The 20689-nt window shown below is 43.9% G+C and overlaps 2 protein-coding genes across 4 annotated transcripts in view; one reads left to right on the top strand and one right to left on the bottom strand.

Moving 5' to 3' along the window:
* Positions 1-11804, top strand: part of ABCA1 (ATP binding cassette subfamily A member 1) — a 97152-nt gene extending 85348 nt beyond the window's left edge. For all 3 annotated transcript variants that reach the window (XM_040580571.1, XM_040580569.1, XM_040580570.1), the window contains 14 exons: positions 131-308; positions 868-983; positions 1071-1215; positions 2442-2565; positions 3167-3296; positions 3427-3547; positions 3728-3790; positions 4238-4344; positions 4776-4917; positions 6184-6318; positions 7589-7692; positions 7819-7911; positions 8097-8340; positions 8540-11804. In XM_040580571.1, coding sequence (XP_040436505.1) covers positions 131-308; positions 868-983; positions 1071-1215; positions 2442-2565; positions 3167-3296; positions 3427-3547; positions 3728-3790; positions 4238-4344; positions 4776-4917; positions 6184-6318; positions 7589-7692; positions 7819-7911; positions 8097-8340; positions 8540-8680 — 1843 coding nt within the window. In that variant the 3' untranslated portion in view covers positions 8681-11804. The remainder of the gene's footprint in view (positions 1-130; positions 309-867; positions 984-1070; positions 1216-2441; positions 2566-3166; positions 3297-3426; positions 3548-3727; positions 3791-4237; positions 4345-4775; positions 4918-6183; positions 6319-7588; positions 7693-7818; positions 7912-8096; positions 8341-8539) is intronic.
* A 2035-nt stretch (positions 11805-13839) lies between these two features.
* NIPSNAP3A (nipsnap homolog 3A) lies at positions 13840-20574 on the bottom strand. The gene is made up of 6 exons (XM_040579433.1): positions 20482-20574; positions 19090-19297; positions 17020-17181; positions 15363-15512; positions 14899-14985; positions 13840-14788 (listed from the first exon to the last, which is right to left on the bottom strand). The coding sequence occupies exons 1-6, from the start codon at positions 20557-20559 to the stop codon at positions 14712-14714; spliced, it is 762 nt and encodes a 253-aa protein (XP_040435367.1). The 5' UTR covers positions 20560-20574; the 3' UTR covers positions 13840-14711.
* Positions 20575-20689: the final 115 nt, after the last annotated feature.

Here is a 20689-nt window from a genome sequence, read left to right as displayed (position 1 = left end):
CAAGGACAGCAGAAGGAGAAACAGTTTCTGCACTGCCCTCCATGAGCTGCCTCATTTCATCTCAAAGGAGCCAGCACCAGCGTACAAACACGTCACTTCCTAATTTTTTATTATTTTTTTTTTTGTCCAGGATGACCACCTCTGTGGATGTCCTCGTCTCCATCTGTGTGATCTTTGCCATGTCCTTTGTTCCTGCCAGCTTTGTAGTCTTCCTTATTCAGGAACGTGTCAGCAAAGCTAAACACTTGCAGTTCATCAGTGGTGTGAAGCCTGTGATCTACTGGCTGGCCAACTTTGTCTGGGATATGGTAAGGGCTCTGTAACTGCGCTAAGCTGCCCTCCCTTCTGTGTTTGAGGGCTGTCTCTTGCACTGAAGTGCAAAGCCCACTTGGGGTCGGTGGGCACCACATTAGTTCAGTGAATAACAAACTGGCGTACGACTTCTGTGTTTACTCTCCTTGGGGCAGTGGTTCACTCACCTCAATAGGACAGTGAACAGGGAACAGGGGATGGGAGGGCAACCATAAGCTCAATCATCAGCATTTATTATGCCACTTTATACCTGCCCCAAAATGTTGCTTGTGTAGCCCCTTGTTCTGCTCTGTTCAAAGCAGGTTTTTTCAACCTGTGGTGTCCAGGACCTCTGAGAATCTGTTACCTGCTTCTAGAGGGACAAAGAAGTGTAAATTCATGTATACTACATTTTAGTGCACACGTGTGACTCTCCAAAGAGTCTCCCATTGGAAACAGCGTTGGGAATGCTGAGGAATGTTGAAAACCATTGGTTCAGAGCAGAAAGACCCATGTCATTTTTATTTTTTTTTTTAACCTGGAAACAAATCTAAAGCCCTATTTTTCACCTTCCAGTGCAACTACATTGTTCCAGCCACACTAGTCATCATCATCTTCATCTGCTTCCAGCAGAAGTCCTATGTATCCTCCTCCAACTTGCCTGTGCTGGCTCTGCTTCTGTTTCTCTATGGGTAAGGGACTTCTCATCAGAAGGATCACTGGGAAGGCTCTTAAGTTGGAAGGTGCTTACTTGACATTGCTGCCTTTCCTCTTGCCAGGTGGTCCATCACCCCTCTCATGTATCCAGCCTCCTTCGTGTTCAAAATCCCCAGCACAGCATATGTTGTGCTGACCAGTGTGAACCTCTTCATTGGCATCAACGGTAGCGTGGCCACCTTTGTCCTGGAGCTCTTCACCAACAATGTACGTTTCCCCAAAAGTTCCTCACTGTCTTGTGCTGCTGTGATCTAGTTCCATGTTGGTGCTATGTTGCCTTTAGCAGCCAGTTCTCCAGAAGGGCTAGCCCCTGGTCTGTACCCGTTAGCTACTCCAGTGGTTTAAACACAGGTTCTGATTGAAATGGGTTAAAGCCCACTTTGGCAATGTTTATAGAATAGTGAGGTGTGAAGGGAACCTTCTGACATTGCCTAGTCCAACCTCTGAGCAGGGTCAGCTCAGGGCTGTCAGATTTTGAACATTTGCAGGAATGGAGAGTCCACAGTCTTTCTTGGCAACATCTTCCACTTCTCAACCACCCTTAGGGGACAAAAAATACTTCCTTATGTTCAAATGAAATTCCTGTATGTTCTTCATAAGGTGCAGTTTCTGTCTACCACAGGTCATTTCAAGCACTCAAGCACTTAGTTGCCCTCAGTTTTGCCTCCTGTGGAAGATACCGCTCTAACTGTATTGGGAACCTATGCACCTCACTTCAATTTTCCCAAAGCCAGGTGCCTGCTGGGGAAGGTGCGAGTTCCAATCCTGCCTGTAGGCAACACAAGATGTCTTAGCAGGCCACATTTGATGCACACTGGTGTGAAGTGTTCCTTGTGGGAGGAGGTTGAGGAGACCCTGTGCAAGTTGCCTGTTCATTGTTACCACTGCCTGTGGTCATAAGGAGGCAGTCCTTGATGATGGTCCCTTTTGTTGCAAGGCCTGTTTTAGCTCAGTGAAAACATGTACATACTTGACGTTAAGTGTCTGGTAGAAAGCCTCCCCAGGATCCTGTGAGTCCAACCCGACCTGTGGGCTAAGTCAACTGGAAGACAACAAAGCAAAAGGATTACAGTCTCCAATATGGGATAGGGAGGGGTTACCCACAGCTGCTGAAAGCACGACTTCTCTGTCTTCTCAACCTGTAGCCTTTCTGCATGTTGTTATTTGCAGACACTGTCTTTTAGACTGTGAACATCTGGAGGAATCTCTCCTTTGGTGCAGTTTGTTTGTATTAATAACATCTTGAGCAATGCAACAACACTGTCCAGAGGAGCCATGGCACTGGCTCTTGGGAGAGCATTTCTAATTCTGGAATCTTTGTGAGATTGCAGCGATGGGGGAGGGAGGGGTCAATCACAACACGGGTCACATTTGGTGGGTGGTGGCTGCTTTCTGCTCAGATGGCTCACTGGCACTTGATTTTGTCTTAATAGAAGCTGAACAACATCAATGACATCCTGAAGTCTGTCTTCCTCATCTTCCCCCACTTCTGCCTGGGGCGGGGGCTTATTGACATGGTAAAAAACCAGGCCATGGCTGATGCTCTGGAGAGGTTTGGTAAGTGAATTTGTGTATCAGAGGGACAGTGGCCTGAACTGAACACAGAAAGCCCGAGTCTGTTCCAGACGAGCACCCTTTGCTCCTCTGACTTTTCAGGAACTGAAAGTGCATGATTTGCACCACAGATTTGATTGAAGTTTTTTACAAGGGCTGAAAAGAGTCTGGCAGATTTATTCCCAAAGTTTTGAGTTATTATGGGCATTAAATAAAACTGTATAAAGCCAACTGCATGAAGAGGATTATTAGGCTAGGTGTGAGGAACGGCTGAGATTCTGGAGCGATTTTTTTTTTTGGAGGGCAGGGGGATGCAGATGTCAGGCCTGAGTAACGGTCTTTCTATGCTTCACTAACCTTTTGGGAAGGTGGACCAGCTCTTCTTTGGCAAACCAAATTTTCTGGGCCCGAGTCCCAACTTTGCTACAGTAAGAAATGGGCATGCAGCCACAGCTGGCCCCTTGTATGGTCTGTCCCTTCCCTCCTCCCACTGGCTGCTCTCCAGTTGCCCTGCTGCCCAACTTGGTGAGCTCTGCAGGAAGAAATGATATCCTGCTCCTACTGCTCTGGAAAGGTGACTGTGCTTTTCATCTCATTTTGGCAGGAGAAAATCGTTTTGTGTCTCCTCTGTCATGGGACCTGGTGGGAAGGAATCTCTTTGCCATGGCAGTAGAGGGCGTTGTCTTCTTCCTTATCACAGTGCTCATCCAGTACAGGTTCTTCATCAAACCCAGGTATGTTCTCTGCTCCACCTCACCACTGCAGGCAGGTGAAGTTCTCATTGGTGTCCCCCATGAAGTGGGGAGAATATTAACTATGGAGGCCCTGTCATCTGCTAAAGCTTTATCGTGTTGCTCTCTCCAGGCCTGTCTATGCCAAGCTGCCTCCTGTGAATGATGAAGATGAGGATGTAACTAGAGAGAGACAGAGGATAATTAGTGGAGGAGGACAGAGTGACATCTTGGAAATCAAGGAGCTAACAAAGGTGACAGAAGAGTTCTGCATTCCTAAGACTTGTTGGTACAAAACCATGCAGTTTACCAGAAGCCTTATTCAGGGGAATTTAGTGGGGTCAAAACTGGAGCATGTGTGGAGTGTTGAATATGTATGGCTCTGATTGCAGTTCTCTTTGACATTGTCTTCTCATTCTTTCTTCTGTTTTTAGATTTACAGAATGAAGCGAAAGCCAGCAGTTGATAGGATCTGTGTTGGAATCCCCCCTGGAGAGGTAAGCTCATCTGTCAAATTCATTGCTTTTGCTATTATTTAAGAGCAACAGGCAACAAAGGATAGGGTAAAATCAGAAACAGATGATGTTGAAATTACATCAAAGGAAATTGCCCACAATTTGAAGCAGTTTCTGATTCTGTGTCTCTCTGCCTTTGAAGAAAATACTGAATTGTCAGTCTGGCACCAGAGGCCAAACTCTGATACCCTCAAAGGTGTGGCACTGCACCAAGGTGACACCACAGTTCGTTCATTTTCCCAGTGTAAAGATTTAGACTTAAAATGAAAGTCCAAAAGTGTTTCTTTTCCCCGAAAACTCACTGAAGACTCCCCCTTCAGCTGTCCTGAGGGTCAAGTTTGCTCCTTCCTATCTTGTCAGTGTTGAAAATGATGCAGTTGCATCCTATTCTCAAACACACTGTGTTCATCTGCTTTTTTGTATCCCCAGTGCTTTGGTCTCTTGGGAGTAAACGGTGCTGGCAAGTCATCCACTTTTAAGATGCTAACTGGAGATACAGATGTGACAGGAGGAGAAGCTTTCCTCAAAGGAAACAGGTGAAAGACCATGCATCTTTTCTCTGCTTTGTATCAAAGCAGGTCCTTTGCAGTTTTCTCATCCAGCTTTTGCAGCCTTTGTTCCACTTGGAGCAAATCTAAACTCTGCCCCACTTTTTCCTTTTTCAGTTATTGGCATCTGTTTCAGCCCTTTGCCAAGTCCAGTAAAGTACTTCAGTGGCTTAGGAAAATTGATTTAATTGGGTAGCCACTGAATACCTGCCCCCTTATGTTTAAAGGTCACATTAAAAAAAAGGGGGGGGGCAGGGGGGCAGGTAGGGACAGGGAAAAAATATGGCCAAAATGGATTTTAGGATCCTGTTTTTGTTAGTTCAATTATTCCAAAACCACTGTTCCACTTTCCTACTTTTAAGAACTAAAATAGCAGTGTGTACTGTTGAAATTCTCACAAAGGGGTTTTTCTTTTATAGTATCTTGTCCAACATCCAAGAAGTCCATCAGAACATGGGCTACTGCCCACAGTTTGATGCGGTTAATGAACTGCTGACAGGGCGGGAGCACTTGGAGTTCTTTGCGCTCCTGAGAGGTGTTCCAGAGAAAGAAGTCTGCAAGGTAAGTGAAACACAGTAGGACCCACTGCAGTGACCAGCTGTTCCTGCTTGTGTGCACTCTACAACACATGCAGTGCTGTGATGTGAAGCTGCTGAAGATACTGTATGGTGAAATCTGCCCACTTTCCTTCCAGGGCAAACCAAAGTTGTTGTGGTTTTCAGTGCTGCCTAGGAAAGTGTACTAAATGGAAGGGCAGGTACTTTTTGTCCTGCGTTCTCATAGCAGATGCACTTCTCTGCTGAATGACTTCTTTCTTTTAAGAGTTTAAGGGCTGTGGAGCTGCAGGTCATGCAGAACCTCACCTGCTTTCAAGAGTTAATTCTTCAAAGTCCCAGGGAGCAAGCACTCTACAGCTTAACAGGAGCTCATGGTGGCTGTTACATTCCAATTGATCATGCTGCATCATTAAAGTGCTGCTATTTCAGCATTCAGACATGGGGCTCCACTGACAGTCTTCAGGCAATTAATGGCAGCTGCTAGTACCATACAGTACCCTTCTCAGTGCAGTTTCCTTGGGTTAACAGCAGTTCTCACTATGTGTCCTGGGCGCTGCAGAACAGGAGCTGCTATAGGTGGGAAGATGACATCTGTACCCAGTGTTTTGGGTAGGTCCAGATCTGGTGCCTAAGGTATGTCCAGGTATCCTAAATACCACTGAGAGCAGTGATTATGGGTGAAAACCGCAAGCTGCTTTGAAGGTTGCTGGCAAGTTCGTCTTTGTGATGTTCCTACTTAGCCCATATAAAAGGGACCCAGTTCTGGATGTGATCCGAGTAGTAGCTGAATTTCTTTCCCCTAACACTTTAGTCCCCAGGGCAGCAGTGCCTGCCTGTTGGCACCAGTAGTAATACTCCTGAATAACAAACCAGATCCCCCCCCATCTGTCTGAAGGACTAGGATGCACCACAGTGGAATTGCTGTGTGTCAGTAGTGACCGTGTCCCCGCTGCAAGCCCACAGCAACTGGAAAGCTAGCTAAAGCTGGTACTGCTAAGAGCACTACACCAGGGGGTAACATGGCTCAACTCACGCTCACTGGCTGATAAGCTGCAGCCATTTGATATTCTAGCCTTCCAGGGGCCAGATAGCATATATCCTGATCTAGAGGTGAACAGGGTGTTTCAAAACCTACATCCATGCCATATTAGATAGTCAGATGAGTAGCCATTCTGAAAAATGTTTTTAAAGCCAAAGCTCATAAGGAAAATCACATTGTGTGGATGTTGGCTGTGCTTGATTTGAGATGGTGGTGTTCTGTCTCTTGTAGGTTGGCGAGTGGGCAATTCGGAAACTGGGCCTTGTGAAATATGGAGAAAAATGTGCTGGGAATTACAGTGGAGGGAACAGGCGCAAGCTTTCCACAGCCATTGCCCTCATTGGAGGGCCACCTGTGGTGTTCCTGGTGAGTCTGCGACCTTTGCTCATTAATGTTTACCTTGAAAAACAGAAAAATCAGCTTAAAATGAAGACTAGATATTTCATGGCTAACTAATGTTTAAATCTCATGAGACCCCACCTGGAGTACTGTATTCAGCTCTGGGGCCCCCAGCATAAGGCCCTGGACCTGTTTGAGTGAGTCCAGAGGAGAGACATGCAGATGATCAGAGGGCTGAAGCACCTCTCCTATGAAGACAGACTGAAAGAGTTGAGGTTGTTCAGCCTGGAGAAGAGAAGGCTCCAGGGAGACCTTATAGCAGCCTCCCAGTACCTGCAGAGGGCATACAGGGAAGCTGAAGGGGGACTTTTTACAAGGGCATGTAGTGACAGGACACGGGCAAATGGTTTTAAACTGAAAGAAGGTAGATTTAGATTAGATATTAGGAGAAGTTGTTCACTGTGAGGATGGTGAGACACTAGAACAGGTTGACCAGAGAAGTTGTGGATACTCCATCCCTGGGAATGTTCAAAGATGGAGCTTTGAGCAGCCTGGTCTAGTGGAAGGTGTCTCTGGCCATGGCAGGAGGTTTGGAACCAGATGATCTTTCATCTTTGGTCCCTTCCAACTCAAACCATTCTATGAAATACATCATTAGTCACTTAATCATGAGCAAAGAGCACGCTGAAATAGATATTTAAACTATTTAAATGTAAGTGCAAGCTATAATGTGTCTCCAGGCTTCTAGTTTTGAAAAGTCATTGGGTAAGTGGGGGTCTTGAATGTGATGCCAAACTGCCAGCAGTGTAGCATCTTTACTACCTTAGTACCGCTGCAAAGATTTCTATACGTACCAAAAATAACAGCTTTCTTGATGGACACAAACTAATCTTACTGTGCAGGAGAATTTGTCCTGTGTTTTTAATAATGCAATGAAAATTAGAAGTAAATAACTTCAGATTAATATTGAGGGCAAACCTTAGGCTTACTGAAGTTGATGGTGCAGGAGAAAGTAGTGCTCTATTTAAACAAGCTAATTGACTTTTAACTTCGTTTAGAACTGGGTATTTCAAGATGTTGTAATTGCAGAATAAGCTGTACTTCCCAGATCTGAAAAATAAGTTTGCTAACTTAAAATTTGGAGCATAAATTAATTTCTCATTTTGGAAAATGAGTCAAACATGCTTATTTTCAATGTTTCCAGTATGTGTAATCAGAATGAAAAGGTAATTTCAGAGATGAGATATTTGTTGGTAGAATATATCAGCATAACCTGGATTTTGTATATATTTTGCAGGATGAGCCAACAACAGGGATGGATCCCAAAGCACGTCGTTTCTTGTGGAACTGTGCCCTAAGTGTAATCAAAGAGGGGAGATCAGTGGTGCTCACATCTCACAGGCAAGTAGCAGCCCAACTGTATCATGCCCTGGCCTGTACATCTACCAGGGCTGGATGCTAGATTCCACTTGGCTGCTCTGCACTTCACTGCTCTTTGCAGTGCTAATGAAGTTATTTCTCCTACAGCATGGAAGAATGTGAAGCCCTGTGCACTCGAATGGCGATAATGGTCAATGGGCGATTCAGGTGTCTGGGCAGTGTCCAGCATCTAAAGAACAGGTAGGTTTGGTGGGGTTTTTTTCACTTACAGCACAGAGTTGTTTGCATTTTTAGGGAGATAGTCTGACTTAATTCCTCATGCAGCATTTCCATTGCTATTCTGACTATGGGAAATGCTGATGGAGTTTAAGCTGCACTTCTGTTTCAAAGGCACTTAATTCCTGTGCTGGCCATCTTGTTTACAGGTTTGGAGATGGTTACACCATAGTGGTGAGAATTGCAGGAGCAAACCCAGACTTGAAGCCTGTTGAGTTGTTCTTTGGGCATGCCTTCCCTGGAAGTGTCCTGAAGGAAAAGCATCGGAATATGCTGCAATACCAGCTTCCTTCCTCACCATCCTCCCTGGCCAGAATATTCAGTATTCTTTCCCAGAACAAAAAGAGACTCCACATAGAAGACTACTCCGTTTCTCAGACCACACTTGACCAAGTAAGTTTTCAGTAGCCTGTCTGCCAAAAGCCTTTTTGTGCAGAGGCAGGAATAAATTCACCAGTTTGCTGGATCTATCTTTTAAGGGCATTTCAGCAGAGTACTGAATTCCAGGACTAGTTCAGGAAGCCCGGTATATAAAATACCCTGAATTAATGAAAGTACATGGTGATGTGTGACATGGCCTTTTTTCTCGTAGGTATTTGTAAATTTTGCTAAGGACCAAAGCGACGATGACCACGCGAAGGACCTGTCATTGCACAAAAACCAGACTGTGGTAGATATTGCAATCCTTAATTCCTTCTTGCAAGATGAGAAGGTAAAAGAAAGTTGTGTGTGAGCCAATTTCAGCAAAGAAATGATGAGCAGAATGCGGACTTCCTTTTCCTGGGATAGAATACTCCCGAAGAAGCTATGGGAAGAGAAACTGGACACTCTACTGATAACCATTCAATGCAATGCAATTCAATGCAATGAAAACAAAATTCCTTTACAGGGGCAGTGCCTCACGGAGTCATCTTGTACTGTTCTCAAGTGAAAGACTTGAACTTAGCTCATTACAGTATAACTCTGAAGCTGTGGTAAGGCACCCATCAGATGCTGTGGGCTTTCAACCATACTGTATCTTGTCCTGTACAATATGTTTTCACTAGGGTTGCAAAAATAGCTCACTGAAGAATCATGGCCAGTGGTTATTTATAGGTATTTGACATGCATGTTTTAATTTTCAAAACATGCATGTTAGGAGCGGGAATTCTCTGGTGCTACATCCATTGCTGGCAATGAATGCACCAATGCAGTCAGTGGCAAGAAAAGGCACCACCAGTGTTGTAGCCTTAGGCTGTGAAAACTTACCTGACCATCTGCTTTTCCTAGACTGGTGTAGGTGAGTTAGTAACAGATCTGGGGCCACAAAGCAGTACTATGGAGGTGGGATGGCAAGAGACAGGTCATCTTATCTGTACATCTCCATCAGTTAAGTGGTGATATGCAGAACTGTGAACCCTGCAAATGCACAGGATTGTCCCACCAGCATCACAACCAGTAACTACTCTGACTAGGTTTTTGTGTAGTTAAGTACTCTCCTGCTCCTTTGAGGTACAGCAACAGTTGCATGAAGACCTAGTAGGAGGAAGTGGGTGAGAAGCAGACCTAGATTTTGGACCACAGCAGCTAACAGTAGTTATACAAGCTGCTAATGCCAAGAGCAAATTCTAAATCATGAGATGTCACTCAGATATGTAATATCTGCTCTTTAACCCCCTGCTTTGCACCAGAAAGGTACCCATCATCTGAAATTATTGCTTAGCGTGAGCATGTTGCCATTTCTGGCTTTGCCAGATAAAACTAGAAATGAGATGTAGATTTTTTTTTTTTAAACAGTATTATTTATGACTTTAAATAGGTAGGTAGCATAATTAAGTATTGAAACTGCTTTCAGTTGATCTTTGTAGCCACAGTATTTCTTTACATTATGCCTGTGATGCTATGCTCTCATTCTATCCATTCAGCGATAGCTACATTCATGATCTGACCAAGTTCCAGACTCTAGCAATCAGTCGCTATCTGCAATTACTTCAAGTTGTTCACCTAAAATTTTCCTGTTTGGAAACTGGTATAACATTAGATAAATATGTAAGTTTCTGCTTCTGTGGTGCAGTGTAGTTTCAGTCATTAGGTGATCCCTAACTGGAGAATACACCCTTGTGTGACAAACTGCTTCAGTAAAAATCCCCTTGAAGAACAAGATCGTTTGAAATAGTAGTGCTGCAGTTAATCAGTCAATTAAAGTTTTACAAAGCCAGAATAATATTAGAGGGGATGTTATGTACTAAGAACAACCAATTCTTGTTCGTGTTGTACAACAGTCATGGGAGAGTATGCTTTCATTAATATACTTACAGGCCCTTCTGTCTTGCTTTTACATTCAGAAACAGGTTCAGTCATATGGCTTGAATGAAGTACAGTTCCTGGGCTATTCCCGTATGTCATGCCTCCGCCTTAAATACCCGTACAGGTTCTGGACTATTTCTTGATGCTTCTCTGCCATGAATCAGTCATGGACCATTTTTCCTGCCCCCGCCCCCCCCCCCCCAAGTGCCCATAGCAGCCCAACAAATGGTGAAAAGGCTGGCATGAGCCTGGAGAAGGTTGATTACATATTTCCAGGTATACCTGGTAACACTGACCAATTCAGCATTTTGAAAATACAGTTAAATAATTAGCACAAATTCCCAGTCCCTGCTGTTTCCTGCCTTCAGATAAAGTAAGAGCTTACTACATGCTCTGCTGAAGTGCCTTTTTCATACTTTTTTTTTTTTTCAAATCTATATAATACATTGCTAAGGGGATTGACAAAGGAGTATAATGGGGATTGGTATACCTCACTTAAAACATGCTTTGTTATTACCTTTATGGCATTGTCACCCTATGGGGATGAGTTATGGGGTGATGAATATACCAGAGTTCCAGGTGCAGAAAAATTACTGATCAGCTGAGCTACAGCCATGACTTCTCTGTAACAGGCTGCAGGTATGTTACGGTATCATTGAAACATGTAACATGTATTGAAGGCTTACCACTGCTAAAAATTACTATTACAAATCAGCATTAAGTCACTGAAGTGAAGGGCTTAAGTTTTGCACTGTACCAAGCTAGTGCATGTAGAACTAGAATGAGTTCTGGGAGGATTCGGATTTGGTCCTGAAAGGGCTGTGGTTTGCTCTTTGTGACTGCTTATGTAAATTAGCAGGAAACAGTAGTTGCATCATAATGCTTTTTCCGTAGCCCACCAAAAAGAGATTCTTGATTCCTATTGCCCTGTGACTGTCATGCCCACACAGAGTCCATCTGTGACAAAATGTTACAGTAAACATGGATGTTGACCAAACCTATTTCACAGCTCTGACCTGTCTTGTTCATACTGAACAGACAGCATAATGCAACTCTCACGATCTGTCATGGAGTAAGTTCAGCCAGCCATTAATTTACTCTGAAGTGTGTGTTGGGGAAAAATCACTCAAGTCACATACGGTAATCAAACCACTCTTGATAATGAAACTGCACTGAGGTGTTAACTTATTTTAGATTTTTATTACTATTGACACATTGCATCCCTCTTTGTAGTACATTTGTATTTCAGTAAGGAGTTGCATTTTTCCCCATGGTTAAACCACCACTTTGTGCTTATCTTTCCCTCCTGAATTACAGTTGTTCCTTCGTTCCAAGCACTTTATGCTATCTGTAATGGGATCTATTTTTGCACTGGAATATCTGTTAACTTTGCAAAAATCTTGAGAGATTTCACAACTGAAGTTTCTAAGTTAAATCCTTAAATGGACATTTTCATTAAAAGCAAAAAAAAAAGTATATATATTTGTATTTGCTAATAACTGTTACGTGAAGTATTAAAAGGCACTCTAATGGCCTTGTGTTAAGTAAAAAATAAAGCTTTTATGGCACCATTGGTCTTTGAAGTGTCATTTTTGCATGTGTTCTTTTGCAGAGTGCGGTTAGAAGCTCTTGTTTTGCCCGAGTTTGTTTTGTTGTGAACTTTGCATAATGTACAAACAAGTTCCAGTATCTCTACAAATTAACATGGGGCACATGTTTTCAGGAAAGTGAGATGGTACAAGATCTGAAAGGCAAATGCTACTTTAAGCTTCTAAAGCTAGGAAATAAAAAGGTCTCCAAGTCCTAAAAAAAGTGAGTGGTGTAAGTCACATCCAGCTGCAGAGCACAACAAACTTACCTGGATGTTTCAATTCCCAAGTCAGCTACCTGCCTCTGAACAGAGGTGTGGCAAGTTGCAACTACTGATAACTTCATTCTCTTTGCTAAAAATACCCTGTAGATGTTTTCACTGACAAAGCAAAATGTTATGAGTATAAAGACTCAAATACACCGAACGTAGCTAATCCTTAGCTCATACCAAATTAAAGGAAGATCATTCAAGTTAATACTAGGTTGATTTTCAACAGGAGTTTACAAATGAAAGCAGAATAATGGTCCGATTTATCAAAGGAAAACTGATGTTAAAATTTTGCCTGCTACTGACCCTAGTCCCACAGTCCCCCACCAACAGAGTTCCAGAATCCAACCAATTTTTGAAGTTACACTCATTAGGAAAATCCATCCTGAGGTAAGAAGCCATTTAAAATTCCCTGGCTTTTCTGTTTTAATCTAGCATTCGGCTGATGCTTTGCATAATGTGCTTGATTCATCAACTCTTGTCAAAAGGCAACAGACTTTGGAATAAAGCATACCTCTAACATGCTGGCAACAAAGCAAATAGTTTTGCTAAAAAAAGGTATATTGTTTTTAGTACACTTTTTTTTATTATTCCAATAAACAATCAAACAACTTGATTTTTGCATTCACATAGAAAAAAAAAATTATTAATTCCCTGTACCATTTTTCAGGCCATGTTTTCGTTACTAAAAAAACAAAAGTCCTCAGAGTTAGCTGCCACAAGGCAAAGTTCTGAATCAAATTTGTAATGATGGTTCATCAACCACTTATACCTTAAAAAGGCATTTTTTAAAATGTAAGACAGTGAGTGGTCTCTGTAGGAGTGCTTGTTCCATGCTGAGAGTCCTACAGATGGCTTTGCTGGCAGGAGGCAAGGATGAAGACTTAGGTATAGGAGCTGGGACCTGTTATATTCCCTTAACTACTGCACCTGGATTCCATCCACCCACCTTGGACATAAGCTAATTGCCAACAGCTGGGTTTTTAGTGCCTTCCATGAGATCTTAATGCATTTTACAGAAGCAATAATCACCGTTAGCCAGACTGCACCAGAGTACTTCAGTAGAGAAGTGAAATCAATTGCTCATTGCAGATCAGTGATTAACCTGTGGAAAAGCCTCCAAGTGCTCTGCCGGCTTAGTAACCTTTAAGTCGCAGAAGAGGGTGCTCTGTACCACTGTACACAAAACACATGCTTGACTTCACAGCCCACGTGCCCTCTGCCCGGCTGCTATTCACTCTAGCTTACTGGCTTTGAAGTAACTAATTATCAAGACTGTAGTTGACCAAAATGCAAGACCTGCAAAATGGAAAACCCACATTGCAGAATGGGGGTTTTAATTTCATAGTTTAAAAAGAGTAAGAGTTTGAGATGTAAACTGCAGGAGGGGGCCTGGAAATCAGGACCCTGTTAGCTCAAAGGAACGTGCTGGAGCTTGTAGGCCACAAACCCTGGGAGGACAAGGAGTGTGAATAGATAACAATCAGCAGGATGAGTCATGCTGAGAGAAGATAAGGGAATGAGGAACGGATGGTGCCAAGGAAAGGTAACACCTTGCTGTTAACTGATGGTAGTTAACCACCAATCGGGGATTGCCTAGTATGCAAGGCTTAGCTTCAAGAACCAATCTGTTTAAAACGCGCAGCTTCTGAAAGTGTATATAAACTCGTGCTTCTGTACAATAAATCGACTTTTGCTTGCATCAAGCTGCGTCCCATCTCTTCATTCGCCGCAGTAAACACTAAAAATTCATGCTTTATACAAATTTATTTGTTTTTTAACAGTCTGGCAAAGAGTATAAAGAATGTAAGCATCCGTTTGTAGGTGTAACGTAAGGTGAGTTTGACTACACAATTGAACAAGAAGGGCTAATCGACTTCAGCACTCTAAACAAGTATTAAAATACCTAAGGCAAAGCATTATGTAATCCACAGTTTTGAGGAAGTTTTTACTGAACAAAAAGGGAAAGGGATGAAGCAAACTACAAAACAGAGAATAAATGCTCATCTCATGGCAGATTTCGTAACACACTACCTGACCAGCTCCACTGCAGCACCTCCTAGGTGCAATTCTAGCCACCTGGATGGTTTACACTACTCAGAATTAATTCAAAGCATTCGAATGAGAAGTCTGATTAAAGCGTAACTGAGTAACAGATACATGGGGGCGTTCCTTCTTAAACCAGCACACAATACCGAAAATGTGATAATTAGGAGCATCACCAAAGTATGTTATGAGAACGATACCAGCTCTGAGTTGTACCGCTGGAAAAGAACACTTAACTTACTAGGTTAGAGAAGTGATCTAGCTACGAAGAAAAGTTTTAAGAACCGATGTGTTAAAATAAAAGACAGGTGCAGCGTGGTTCTTGCCATAAGTGATACTGCTAGAGTTCTTTTTCCTGGCGGTGTAGGAACTTCACCGTAAACTTCTGTTTAGCAGTTGCTATCAGGCTTCCAAATTTTACTGATTTACATTGCTAATGGTCAGCATTTTCTACCCATTTCTTGTAAATTGAAGAACAGCTCTGTTCATGACATCACATGTCCACCTGATGGCACCTGCTGACAGCACTTCCATCCTGGCCTTTCTGCCATAGGTTACATCCATTAGAAGAAGGTTACTTCAGCGGCGAGCATTGCAGAGGAATCAGGAGCACGTTTTGCTGGGAGGCCAAGAATCTGACACTGTCCCGCACTGAAATTAAATACATACTTAATTACGACAGTAACCCAATGAGAAATAATACTTTTCACAGCATACATGCAGGTAACACTATTGTGTTCTCTGGATCCATCATGTCTTACCAGCTGCTACCACTCTGGCATCTTCATGGGCACTGTGCCTTCCCGCTGCCCGGTGATCTGGGCTCTCATTCCACCACATCACGTGGACTAAGAGAGTACAAACAGTCAGCTGAATACTGTTACGCTGCAATAGAACATGTACTGTAAGTCCTAGCAGTCTGCCTTCACCTGTTAAGGTGCCTTGCATTTAAGATGCCAGGCAAGTAAGCGGTGGGTGATCCTTTACTGAGCCTTTAAAAGGTTTGACTCTTTTAACATCGAATCTGAGAGACTTTGAACATAGCAGCACCTGGCTTGAGCCTATAACCCAATACACAAAGCTGGGTTCAAGGACTGTTTACAGTACTTTGGTGATCCACACCAACAATTTCATCAAGCTAGCCAATCCTCATCCAGGACAAGGGCTTGCCCCTCTCCTTCTGTCCCTTGCTATGCTAAAGTCTGTAGCAAAAACTGAGTAGTACCTGTGTTAAGTAATCCATACTCCGTGTGGAAAACACCAATCAGCTTGGTGTAGCCTGTGTTGATGTGAGCATTGATTGCAGCTCGAAATGCTTCACCCCACAACGCTGGCCCACCAGGCTTCATCTGGAAAGTAACCCATTCATATACGCCTGGAAGAAAAGGCAAAGACAACCTCAAGGAAGGACATACAAATTAATATGCCGGTTCTCAAACAGTGTGTCACGGCTATGATGTATTTATTGTGAAACCATTACTGCAATTCCTCACCATTTGGGCTCAGCAGGACACGGAACTGGCCCTTCATCCCAGCATGCACAGTATCTCACAGCTTCCAGGGGCTCACAAGAGCACAAGCATGCAGCTTGCTAACTGTGGCTAATTCAAGTTTAAATGCAAAAGTTAAACCGGGACCATGAGTTTCAGAAAGCTTCACACAAAGCCCAACTTAGCAATTTTCAGTGTTGCCTGGAAATTGGGGGAGATTCAGACTACTTTGCAGAAATTACAAATAATCATACATGTTTGTGGGCTTTGGATGGCTGATTGAACAATGCAAGGTGTCCTTTTCCAAGACTGGTGATGAAGTGGTTTATGACATTATAAACACCTTTGATTCCTGGTAATTGGTCACAGCAAGATCTGAAGGCATAACCAACAGACCAGGGCTAGCTTAGCATCTCTGCTCTGTGGGAAAATCACCCTTGTTTGTAGACAAATGGCATGATTTGCTGAAAAACTTCAGTCCTGCTACAAGACACATTATCCATCTCCTTTCTATTCAGGCAGTTACTCTAGATCACAATTCTTGACACTTAGAAAGCTAGACATTTGCCATATGGCAATGTATGCCTGGTCTCATTCTCCAACAATGGGCTGGAGATAAACTAAAATGGGAATGAAGTGTTTGAAAAGTCAGCTCTCCAGTCTTCTGAGAAAACCAGACTGTTTTCAGATTCAATTCTAACAGCAGAAAATTCAGAATCACAGTGAAATAAAGAAGTTTACTGTACGTATGCACATGCTAAGGGCTAAAGCAAGGCTCGTTTAATGTCACTTCATGCAACCGAGCCTCCAAACCTTCACAAATCTGGGAACAGTCAATACTATTAATACCACATGTGCTATACAGAGATTTAAAATGCGTAAGGACAGAACATTTACACCTGTTATATGATACATACAAAGTATGCTAGACTTGCATGTATCTTTAAAAGGTTTTGTTTTCCTTAAAAGCATTATGCAAAATAACTGTAACATCAAAGCAAATCACTAAAAGAGAAAAACCTCTGTGAAAGAGAGCCATCTTTGTCCTTACTGTCTCCAGGGAATGTCCTCTCACTGATGGATGGCCAAAGCAAGTCTGGGATGACTGCTCTGACTACAGCACTGCCATTTTGTGTGTTCATTTAGCAGTTCACACACCTCTTTACAACTTTAATGATCAGGGCTCTATTTAGTAATTGATGTTAGTGTAAAATCCATCTTAAAAACTTTGTCCCTCAGCTGTGTTACGTCACCTTTTTCACATGACATGTACATGCACTTGTTACATGAAGGGTTATAAAGCCACTTAATACCTGGCTTAAACTTTAAGCCACTTTTTATTAGTCCATCAGCATCAGTAATTTTAATCAGCAAAAGAGAAGAGAAGCTCACCCCCTTCTTTTAGAGGCTTCCCAAGTTGACACCAGGGTACCAAATAAGCAACCTCATTGTGCTGCTTTTCTATCAAGGGGAGAACTGGGGAGATGAATTTTCCCTGCCAGTCTTTGTCATTGGCTAGTGCATGCCGGACCGCTGTTCTGTGAGCAAAATTATCTGTAAGACAGGGAAAAAAAAAAAAAAAAGGAAAAAAAAACTATGAAAAAATGCTCTTAATGTCACAACAGACTCAAAATGTATAATTACAAGGAGGTAAGCTGCACTTATGTTTTTAAATCAGTATTTTTCAACAGTGTTTCCTTTAAATTCTGCAAAAATCTTTGCTTTAGCTGTCAGATTTAAATGGTTTCAAGCCAAACCAAATTTTCTAATAAAGTTTATTAAAAAGTTAAAATATGTTAAGCAATGTTACCGTTAAGAAAAGTTCATAGATGGCATCCACAGGAACTACTGGATGTGGCAACAGTTACCAAGCATAAAGAGATTCAGAGAAAGCACAGTGGATAAGGAAGTGGAAAAGAAAATTCAGAAGGAATATTATCCCAGCAAGAGAAAATTAAGAAAAATATTAATTTTGCCTTGTACAAAATGACATCAAAATTACATGTGTAAAAGTAATGTTCCTTTGTTCAGCTACATGAAAGTTATTAAATGCCCAAAATCTAAACCTTTCTCCCTTTTTTTTCCTTGATTAAAAACAAAATCACTGAATTAAAAGAGTGTCTAAATTTCAAATGGTTAGGCTGTAGTGGCATCTTAAGCAGTACGTTTATGCAGACAGCTTTCAATAATACAAGAGAAAAAAACAACATCTGAGAATGGAAAGAACCTTAAGAAATACCGGGATCTTGGGCCTACTAAAAAAATATAAGCAGGGATTTGATTAATCAAGGAGAACTGATATTGTAACTTACACATGTAAACAACATTAGAAAATGAAAATTACAGGTTTTTCCTTAATTTTGCGTTTTGAAAGTTTCTGACAGATCATTGAAAACGGAGGGGGTTTGTTTTTTTTAAGAGACAAGACAGCTAAGGCTAAAATGTTCCGAGAAGCAGGACGATTTATTAACCACAGATGCATGTAAACTCGTAATATTCCTGTCAACAAATGGCTGGTCCCTTTAACCCTCCAGGACAAAAGGTGTGCCACCTTATTCTGAACAGGTACTGTGACCATGCTGGATTTCGACATGCAGAATGAGGACTTCAGAAAACAAAATTCTCTGTCTGCATTCTACCCTGGACTGCAGCAAGTATACAAAGAAACTGTGCTGGGAGTGCCTTCCCACCTCCCCCTAACCAGAGTATCGAGTTCCCTTGGGCTCCACAAAGAGCACAGCCAGCACACCTAGTCTTTTGCGTAATCGTAGCGGTTCTTGGCTCACCAGCACGTTCCCGGTCAGCACCAACTCCAACAACATAAAAAGCTGATTATACTGCAGGAAGCCTGTCGCTACCAAGACTAAAGCAGCAACCACGCTTCTTGCGCCTGGGGAGTCTGAGCTGGTGGAATGGCTTCCCATTCTCAGCACAGTCCGGCTGCAGAAGTTCAAGCATGCAAACTGCACGCTCATTGTTTTTAGGAGAGTGACTGGTACACTGAACTAAAATTTGAGAACAATTATACATGCATATCAACATATGCATATAGACTACATATAGATTGCCTGCACTTATGTGTATTATCTTGTTAAGGAGTTCTCAACTTTTTCTCCATCCATTTTGAAATTGTGAAAACACCTGCAGTTCGGGAACTGGCCCTATGTTAAAAATACTTACCATGAACCAAGCAAGCACTACCGCAGTTCCTCTGTTACACCTGTTCTGAGATTGCTGTTTAAGAATGGCTGTAATTCTCTCATCCCAGCATGTCAAAATTGACCTGACAGCCTCTGCAGCGTTCTTTTCGTAATCAGTAAAGGAATAGTTTAATTTTTTTTTTAATTTTCTTACAGTAAGAGGAACAAATAACGGCCCAGTAAGCATTCTTTTCACCTTCTTACCTAGAAGAAAGGGAGCAGAGAAAGACAGCAGAGTGGTGTAAAGGGATACTGAGCATACCATACTTCCAAATGTGGACCACCTTATTCATCGCTCCCAGCTCCGCAGACCAGACTCCCACCAGCTCTGAGTGAGCTGTGCGAAGGTGAAAGTACTTGTTGGCCATTTCCACAAACTCCTTCATCTTCGATGGCTTAATATCATACGTGCGAATTTCATAGAAAATGCTATTATTTTGTCTGGGCCCTGTAGCAAGGAATGCAAGTACCTGAGAGAAAATATTAAGAAAAATAACTAAAACTAATTCTCAAGCCAGAAAACTGTCTTCTGTCTAATTTCTGGAGTTTTCTAAAACAGTGAGATCCTATCAATGGATTTTTTTACTGGTGGCTGGGAAAGGGGGTACTTCATGATCTCCACTACAAAACCATCCTGTGACTTTTTCGGTCAGGAACAGTTCCCACGTGCATCCTTTGCTGCGACTCCTTCCGGCCACGCAACAGGCTGTGATGTGTCTTTTACCTGTCACACTCAATTGTTTAATTAACAGCTCATAAAAACAAATCAGGATTTTCTTTTTCTCATACCTCAGGAAGCCAGTGGCAGGGTGCAAAAAGTCAGAACAATGAAAAGAGAGCCGGCTGGACGCGTTATTCAAAGGAGAGGCTGCTGATGCCACCCAAGCCGAGGCAACGTCAGCACCTGCCTGCATTGCCCTTGTGCAACCAACTCAAACCACTGCTGTCTGTTTTCTGGTCACAACCCTTACACCAGTATCAGCAAATCACGTATTGCTGGCAAAAGAGAGAAAAAGAAAATGCCTCGGAAAAGGTCAATTCCTTCCAGCACAAGATGGCTAAAGCCTGTATCCTCGCCCCTCACAGCTGCTCCAGCACAGTTTTTCCATTAACAGAACATAAAACCCTGCAGAAGCCCCGGAGTTTGCCAGCTTTTGCCACTGCCTCAGCAGCCTGCGACACGCTGCCCAGCCCTCGGACACAACTAGAAAAATTACGGCCCAGGGCCAGCCCTGCGTTTGCACAGCGGCGGCTGCCGGGCCGGTTTGGGCCACCTCTGGCTTCACAGGCACCAGCAGTGGCACGCACGGCGCAGCAGGGCACGGCACGGCACGGCACGGCAAGGCCCCAACCGCAAGGCACGGCACGGCACAGCACGTCCCGGCACGGCACGGCCCGGCCCCAGCCGCACGGCACGGCACGGCCCGGCACGGCACGGCCCCGGCGTCAGCCCCAGCGGCACGGCACGGCCCCGGCGTCAGCCCCAGCGGCACGGCACGGCACGGCCCCAGCCCCGGGCCGCCCCAACCCCACCCCCCCCCTCACCCAAAGCGCACCCCTGCGGCCCCCAACCCCGCCCTGACGCCGGCACCGCCGCCGCGCCCCGCCCCGCCCGCCCCGCGCCTGGCTGCCCCCGCAGCGCCGCGGCCGTTACCTCAGGGCGGGCCCAGGCCCGGGCCAGGCGGGCGGCGGCGGCGGCGAGGGGCCGGCGGAGCGCCCCTGGGGGCAGCATGGCGGGCGGCGGGCGAGTGCGGCGCCAGCTGCCGGGGGCGGGGAGCGGGGCGGCCGCTGAGCCGCGCCGGGCGGTGGGGCCACCTCCGGCCCGGCCCGGCCCGCCCCGCTGCGTGGGCCGGCGGCAGAGC

Source organism: Falco naumanni, chromosome Z (assembly GCF_017639655.2).
Source record: "Falco naumanni isolate bFalNau1 chromosome Z, bFalNau1.pat, whole genome shotgun sequence".
NCBI classification, from domain to species: Eukaryota; Metazoa; Chordata; class Aves; order Falconiformes; family Falconidae; genus Falco; species Falco naumanni.
Note: the sequence above shows the minus strand (reverse complement) of the source record. Positions and strands in the feature narration are given on the sequence as shown.